Source organism: Varroa jacobsoni, unplaced genomic scaffold (genome assembly GCF_002532875.2).
Source record: "Varroa jacobsoni isolate VJ856 unplaced genomic scaffold, vjacob_1.0 scaffold_952, whole genome shotgun sequence".
NCBI lineage: Eukaryota > Metazoa > Arthropoda > Arachnida > Mesostigmata > Varroidae > Varroa > Varroa jacobsoni.
The window spans coordinates 96198-104424 of NW_019213854.1; the positions used below are offsets into that span (position 1 = coordinate 96198).

At 37.1% G+C, this 8227-nt stretch overlaps 2 protein-coding genes across 2 annotated transcripts; both read right to left on the reverse strand.

Annotated features, from left to right (window-relative positions):
- Positions 1–925: 925 nt before the first annotated feature.
- Ubc7 (ubiquitin conjugating enzyme 7) lies at positions 926–8183 on the reverse strand. The gene is made up of 3 exons (XM_022841859.2): positions 7837–8183; positions 1513–1722; positions 926–1293 (listed from the first exon to the last, which is right to left on the reverse strand). Exons 1-3 carry the CDS (start codon positions 7913–7915, stop codon positions 1064–1066), a joined length of 519 nt encoding a protein of 172 aa, XP_022697594.1. The 5' UTR covers positions 7916–8183; the 3' UTR covers positions 926–1063.
- LOC111265296 (charged multivesicular body protein 7) lies at positions 1939–5577 on the reverse strand. The gene is made up of 2 exons (XM_022841851.2): positions 3918–5577; positions 1939–3649 (listed from the first exon to the last, which is right to left on the reverse strand). Exons 1-2 carry the CDS (start codon positions 4806–4808, stop codon positions 3350–3352), a joined length of 1191 nt encoding a protein of 396 aa, XP_022697586.1. The 5' UTR covers positions 4809–5577; the 3' UTR covers positions 1939–3349.
- Positions 8184–8227: the final 44 nt, after the last annotated feature.

The window sequence follows — 8227 nt, forward strand, 5'->3', positions numbered from 1 at the left end:
GAGTACCGAGAAAACGAATAGCGTGGGTGCAGTTTTTGTTAAAGGGAGGGCATTATAATAATAATGGCTTTATTAAGAATAGTTGTGACCGTTGGTCTCACGGTGTGGATTATTCTCAGTCATCAGTTAGCCAATTTTACTAATGGAGGTGACAAAGCAATGAAACAAGACGAAAATGAAGCATTGAGCTTTTGAAGACACTGATAGGAAAGAGTAGGCTTTTACATCAAACAGCTAATCAACTGTACAGCTGTATATTAGACTAATGTATAAGCTACTAGAGCACAGTATAGCCGACTCAAAATATAACAAAAATATAAAAATTTCATAAAACCATTTAAAAACTGATTATTCATCTGAGTCTTCACTACTACGGGGAACTATTATCTACAAGCCTCGTCCCTGCTTTGTCATGTTGGCCAGGATCTGCAGCAACAGACAGCTTCGTATTCGGCAAACATTTAGCTAGAGAATCAGGTATAAGGTGCGGTGACCTAATGCGTAGGTAGATCTACAACTACGTGACAGATAGAATTGGGATATGATCTAGCAGATCTAAACATTGGTCAGGTGGAAGGTTTAACAGTGCTAAGCAGTAAAAATCAAGTGCACCAGATTATTATTACTATTAATGAGCACATTTCTTTTTTTTTTATACATTATTAGGGTTAAGTTAAACACATTGTTTTTGCAATTTCTATTAAGAACGTTACACAGATTTGTTAATCTTAATGTGACAAATCATTACAACTAAATCTGCCAACAGTCTTATCAAATTACCTTTATAGGATGGCATTCATTGACACTTTGACAAGTGAAACGGATCGCAAAAATGTCATGTTCATCATAGAGATTGTAACCACTTTCCATTAAACGCCTGTTTATGACATCCGCCAATAAAACTTTTTAGTAAAACAAAGTTGCCTTTTTGCTTCAAGATAGACATTTTAAAATAATCAACTTTATTCGTATGTTACCCTGCGAAGTTTTACAAGTTACTTGTTGGCTTCGTATGATTGCGAATCTATTCGTAAATGTACATATTCGGCTGTTAACTCGATGTTTAGGCCCCAGTAAGCGACTCCGGTAAACCAAGAGATTTGCGGACTAAGTGACTCGCAATCCGGTTGAACTGGTCTCGGTCCTCGCGCCACATTTTCGCAGCATCGACATTCGCTCCTGATTCGACGTTGGGTTCCGCCAACATCGACACAACAGAAAGCAAGATTTTCTCGACAGACTGGACTGGACTCCAACGTTCCGAAGATGACTCGTATCCCATCGGATCTTCGCCTTTGGAAAAATCGCAGTGTTGAAACAGTGACAACAAAACGGATTAATACAGCAAGGACTGTTGGTCCTTATACTTTTTGTATGGATTTGCTTCTTTTCTATGCATACAAACCATGCATCACTATTAAAATGGACCGTGGTTGATTATCACATTTGAACTTTAAACTATGAGTACTTGCCATAGGTTGTCACGCGAGAAATGAAATGAAGTCAACATACCTGGGGCGTGTAGTATGGATATGCATACCCGTCCGTCAGGGTAAATATTTGGATGGTACATTTCGCAGGTAAACTGCATCTTGGGCGGTGCAAGCGGGTAGTCCGGAGGAAAGGTCAGCTTCGCAGGGAATACTCCACCCTCAAAACATGTTCCTTCAGGTCCTGTGATCATGGCCTCCCATTCAAAAAAGTTCTCCTCATTGATTGGTCCTAGAAAAAACATGGCACCCGCCACCAAAAGTATATGAATTGTCCTTATATGTCTAAAGAGTTCAATGCTTATTGGTAATATCTTTTGGACTCCTATCTGTCAAGTCACATAGATCAACGATAAATTTAATAGAAAAGCAGAGTTAGATTCTTGAAACTCCCTAATAAATCCCCATCAAAGAAACTCGATTTTAGATAAAACAAGACACAAAACAGTTTTTGCAGTTTGTGCATTAGAATTTTAATATCCTCGCTACACGGCCTTTGAAGTCATCAAAGAGATTTTTGTTGAAAATACATACTTTATTTCTAGTAGGAGTTGTGAGTAGTAATTTAAGGACTGTACTTCTATAAAATAAATGGTTGCTTTGTTAACATTTAGGTTGATAACACACAATGCATATCTTTCGGTTCGTTGACCAGACGCCATACGAGCTGCACCTAAATAGTGAGGTTTTTTAGTTAAGTCGAGTATTGTAAAGGAAAGTTGCGTTATTATGTAAAGTTTAGCATAAAGTTGATACTAAATTCCTGCGTATTATAAGAAAATTGTGATACTAAAATATTTGAACAAGTATTGCAAAGTAGCAGGTCATATGTAAGCATCATACAAAACATATCAACATTCACGCTATATAGTCTTATTATATTAGCTTTTTTAGTTAAACCTTTAGCTAGTGTCTGGGAACGTTAAATTAGATACTTGATTTTCATATGTAAATAAAAAGCGCAACCAAAATCTATCTGCCCTTAGAACTAATTCGATGCGAAAACAATGTTTCGTCTTGATTTTTCCCAAACATATTTAACCTTTAAACTTTAGTACCATTGCGTCAATGTCAGTCAGCGACAACATAGTAAAACTAAATTCGTTTAGTATTAAACTTCCAGCACAAGAGTTAACATACAAAAAAAATTATCAACAAACGAATTTACTGGTCCCTTTATGTTGCGTCGTAGCCTTTGTATGCATGATAGCCAAGTCCGTCAAGACGCGTATGCTAAGAATTCATCACGAAAGGTGTAAGTGAATAAGTTTATTCACAATATCCACACCCAGTTTTGTCCATACGATACGCGTACGCATTCTTTATTTATGTACATCAATCTCACTACTACCGCAGTTATAATAAATATTCTATCTACTTAATAAATATTTTACATAAGGACTACATAGAACTTTATAGCTTTTTAATGTTCTACCGAATTAAATCCTATGGTTTTTTCGTCATTTCTGTCTTTTCCTTCCATTTGCTTCTTCACTTTCTATACCTTTTTATTTTTCGTTTTAGGTTTTAACTTACACACCGCAGTCACATGGAAAATTGACTACTGGAATACATTTATACCGTTTCAGCTCCAGCAAAATACCGTACAGTCACAGTTTTTTTCTCGTCTTGCTTCCTGACACATACACTATTTGTGCTACGCTTCATTTATACAGATTTTACGTCCATGTGTATACACTTCAAATTATCACCAAAATTTCTCAAAACGGTGAAACTATGCCCTCTCAAAAACCAGTTCAAGGCAGCTTCAATTTCAAAGAAACTAAACTGATAAATATTTGATTTTGTTCAAGATTTGTGAAGAAATTTCTTTAGAATATTACTACTATAATTGGATTCTATTCAAAATACCCCAGCCGAACTCGTTTTTTAGCGGCAATCTCGTCAACAGAGTTTTCGACATCCTTTGTTTTCGCGGTAACAGCTGTTGAATCCTCCGAAGCAAGAGGTTCATTTGGCACAGATGGGAAGGCAGGCAGTATTTCTTGTTCTGACTCTTCTTGGAGGATCCTTTGAAGTTCCTCTTCAAGGTCGTCTTCGTCAGCCTTGCTGAACGTGGTGGCTCCAGTCGCGACACTTTCCTGAATTTCCTGCTGCTCCGCAGCGGCATCAGCCATTTCGTCCACGATGTCGTGCACCTAAATTGGCAATATAGCAAAAAGTGCTAAACATTACTAAAACTTGCGACTCATACTAAACTGCAATATCACTGCTGATGTTTCTTGTTCTCATAGAGAAATTTATATAGAAATTTTATATGAATCTACTAGTGCCCTTATAAAACAAAACTGGGAGATACTACGCTGAGTGGTAAGCAATTGCACGCACTAGAAGCTCAAAATCATTAAATAGTAGACACTAAAAAATAACAGGATAGAACAAGGAACAACTGTAAAAAAAACTTACCTTATCGACATCACTATTTGCGGTCCTCAGAGCAGACGTAGCCATTTTGTAACTATCAAGAATGGCGGGGAAATCTCTCTGATTCTCTAGATCGGTTTCCATCTGATGAAGATTGTCGAGGACCCCATAGAGCTTGTCCAACTGCCGTGTAACTACTTTGGCTCGCCGCAGTTCTCCGATAGCCTTTATTGAGAAACCTTCTTTCTTTAGACGGATCGCGTTGTTTCTAAAGCTTTCTTCTTTTGAAATAAGCTGATCAATTTTCTGCTGAATCTTGGGTACGGTTTCGCGGACTTGCATGAGAGCCTTTTCATGTTCAGTTAACGGTTTAATAAGATCCGATCTATGTGAAAAGTCAACGAAATTATCTTTAATTGATATTTTCCCTAGCTTTTCTAGAACTACATAAAACAAATCCTGACTTCCATCGCATGCTTCGCGACAAGTACTCCACACATCACGGAATGACACTCTGGTTTCACGGTAACCCCTTGCTTTGATCGCCATCTGTACATCTTGTCTAGCTTCTTCGACAGCCTTTACGTTAATGAATACCTCATCCTCAGCTGTGTGTGCTGGTGTAAATAACCAACTTGACATCCAGGACATCCAGCCGGCTGGTTTTCTTGGGACTATAACACCATCTTGTCGTAACGCCTCGATTACCCGCATTAGACAAACTGGTTGGGAATTCTTCCGGGTGAAACTTTCCGTTAACGACTGTACATTAAAGATAGCCTCCCGGCGTTGCCCAGTAAAACTAGTGACTAGTTTTTTCCAAAATAACATCTTCTCGTCATAACCCAACGGGTTCGCTTCCCTCGGTCGAAAATCCCGAAACAGAAAGGCCATCCGTTCGTCATCGTCCCAGTCGGTCGGATAATCGAACATGTTGTCTTGAGCTAAAATCTCCGTGGAGAAAACCCAACAAAAATAACTGAACTTAACTCGACTTCAAATGATTGCCTCGTTCCCTGACCACTTTTTTCTCCGCGGCAATGGCTCAAATAGGAAGAAGTTCCAATATCACAGATAGCGTTGTTGATATTTTGAATTTATGCCACTGCTACAACAGAACATCGAATCAACCAGATCGACTGTGCTGTCTTTTTTCCGTCTGCTACACGAAAGCTTACACCTCGACACGGAGATAAAATTAAGTGCGAGTCGAGGTTGCGCATATATATTGTTCATCTAATAAGCAGCGTCTTTGCGACGAATGCCAAAATTTTATCTAAATATTCTCGTGGCCGTTATCAATACCAATTGGTCAAATAAAATTATATTTGATAACTACAAGTATAACCTTGAACAATTTTACGATAAGGAAATGATAGTACTCGACCCAGTTTTCGTCTGCAAACGTGGTAACGCCGCTTTTAAATGCGAAACAAATTCACAGTGCATTATCTTTTAGTTCCGATTTTTTTTAACAGAGTTTTTCACAAATAGTTATCAGGTATTATTAAACGCAACAGAAACGAAATGACTACTGTTAAACCACGGAATTGTTCAAAGCCAATTATTTAATGTGATATGTATATCTGTGCGCCCAAACTTTGCGTGTTTTATTTGATCTTTTAAAAAAGTAACAAATCTTGTTTTAATATACATCGTATAGTAAGCGCATCTAGCATTCCAGGAATATATGACCTACTGTTGCATCTTCCCATATACACTAACGATATAACTATATATATATATATATATATATATATATATATATATTTATCGATTACGATATTTTATAATGTATGTGATTAATCACAGTAGTTTTACCTACAGAATCAGCAAGTATTGCTTGACCGTAGAAATATTTTCATGATTTTATGAACTGTGCTCACAGTTACCATCAGAGAGTTTTTGAGGTGTTGTTTTTGTTTATTGGGTATGAAACTAATTAAGGATGACTCACGAAAACGTGGTCGGGAATTATTTTTCAGCATACACGCATTGGAGCATACTAGGATAATTGTAGTTAACATAGTTCACTTCACTTTTCTCTGTTTTATCATATATAAGATACCATCTAAATTAGCGGCATAGATTTCTCTAGCCAAAGCAGTTAAACTGAGACTCGTCTCGTCGAGACGGTTTGTATAAACGCAAAAACCAGCAATGTCGTTAGAAAAAAATTCTTGTTTCGTAGGCATGAAGTAAACGCGGATATATTCTTTTACACGCAAATATAATATGTGAAGTGAAATTTGCAGTTCAAGATAGCGTAATAATTTACTAAATTTAGAAACTAGAGATAGAATAAACAAAAACGTATAACCGTAAAAAGCAGTGTCGTATACAGAGCGACTGAAGTTTTCAGTTTTGCGGCTAGAAATGATGCTGAAAGCTTTAATACTGACAGAGAAGAGCAAATATATCATATATACATGCCATACAGATAAAACAAGGCTGAGTGTATTCTTTGATAGATGATAATAGTATGTTTCAAGGCTAAACAAAATCCACTTCCGTATCCCAATTTTGTGGTCAAACTTTTAATTATTTTTATACCACATCATCGTTACTTCAGAATCATAAATCGTTTATGCGTCTATATGATAAAAACCAAAGTAAAACTAATAAATATAAAATCACAATAGAAAAAGATAAAGAGAAAAGTAAAAAGAGTATTTTTTAATGGAAGCCTACCTTGACTTGATAAAGATCTCAAAACTTCCTCAAGACTTTCCTTACACAAGGTCAAACTTCGGTACTATATCGGGGGTCTAAAAAATTGTTCTGATAGCCATACCAACAAATAGTCGAGAAAATTGCCTATCTTTCTCAAAAACGGGATGACCAACTTTGGCCGTCTAACATAAATATGGTAGACAGATGGTACTACATGGCATCACTACAAGATTTAAGCTTCATTTTGTCATAGAATCCTTCCCCGTGTCTATTCCTACTTTCTTTGCATTCATAGGTTTTCCAATAAGCAATTGTGAGTTCCTCGACTCTGGATTTTACGTGGCCTTTAATTACGCCGTATCATACTATGGAACGCCTGTATATGTACTACTGATTCCAAGTATTTTCTTCATTCTCAGTTAAAAAAAATTATACCATAACGCGAAACTGAACAATAGGCACATACGCTATCTTTGCGAATATTAGTATCTTGTCTCCCCATAATTCTCCATCCGTTATATTCAAATGTTGTTGAATACTATTAAGAGTAAAGGTAAATAGAGAAAAGAACGAGTAAAACAAAAATAACGAATCAGTTGATACAGCGGCCAGTTTATTTTGATTTTACCATTTCTATAAGCTATGGAGCAATCGTCGTGAAAGTTGTTTTTAATCACTCTTGGAGACCTCGAAAGGCAGAAAACGATCGAATGACGCATACACAAAGTGAAATCACAATAAACAACGTATTTGTGAATTTCAAAAATATTTGCCACGGGATGTTTTCATGATATGATACATGTACGAAGCCGTTGTTCTTCAAAAAAATTAAAAAAAAAATAGATGGTTAAAAAATAACTCCCAGTAGTAGGTGTCAAGCACATGATCTGAACCTACTCGTTCAATTTATGGTTGAAGATGCGCTTTCTTGGCCTCCCTACAATAGTTGCTCGGTTGGTTAGATTAGACCGCCTGTCACGATCCTAGTTGACGCATGTCCCATTTCACTTAACCGTTTTTTTTTTTCATAAAGGCAAGGTAAAAACTTACTTGTTTGGAAGTTCTAATATCACACGCGTGACGTAAATAAGCACATAAGCCGGAATGAGATGAATGCAGAAATTTGAAAAATGTCTGAGAATTCGATACGCCGATCAGATAACATATTTTAACGAAGAAAACGGCTACTTCTAAATTATCTATAAGAGTATTCCATATGTAACCGGAATGTAAATTTTGGTAATGAAAATATCAGCTGTTAGTAAAAAAGTGATTAGCGACAGCCAACCTGCGATAATTCCTTCAGGTGGATTGCGGGTCAGTTGCTTGTATTCGGCCATAAGTCGACGTAGAGCTGATCGTGCCATGATACGATACAAGTTTGCCGAACGGACACAGCACAGGATGCTACAAAACCAACAACTACCGACACTACGAATACTATTTACACCGTATATTACAATTTCTGATCTTGAAATTCACCAGACACTTCTCCCTGTTGAAGTTGCAGGGCTCACGCTGCCAGCGGGTTGATAAAACTCCGTTCTTGATATTCGATCGTTGTTCCTAGTTGACAGCACAATAGGACCATTTAGCATAGCTATGGATGCAAAAATCAAGGCTGTTTCCTTCATGTGTCCTGGTCGGGATACCCGGGCCGATTCAGTGTGTCTGGTATT

Excerpts from the sequence above, each read along its gene's own strand:
- Ubc7 (XM_022841859.2), bottom strand. The coding sequence starts at position 7,915 with ATGGCACGATCAGCTCTACGTCGACTTATGGCCGAATACAAGCAACTG. Across the intron at positions 1,723-7,836 it reads ACCTGAAGGAATTATCGCAG|GACCAATCAATGAGGAGAAC; the intron begins GTTGGCTGTCGC and ends TGTTTTTTCTAG. Across the intron at positions 1,294-1,512 it reads ATCCATACTACACGCCCCAG|GCGAAGATCCGATGGGATAC; the intron begins GTATGTTGACTT and ends ATTTTTCCAAAG.
- LOC111265296 (XM_022841851.2), bottom strand. The coding sequence starts at position 4,808 with ATGTTCGATTATCCGACCGACTGGGACGATGACGAACGGATGGCCTTT. Across the intron at positions 3,650-3,917 it reads CAAATAGTGATGTCGATAAG|GTGCACGACATCGTGGACGA; the intron begins GTAAGTTTTTTT and ends TTGCCAATTTAG.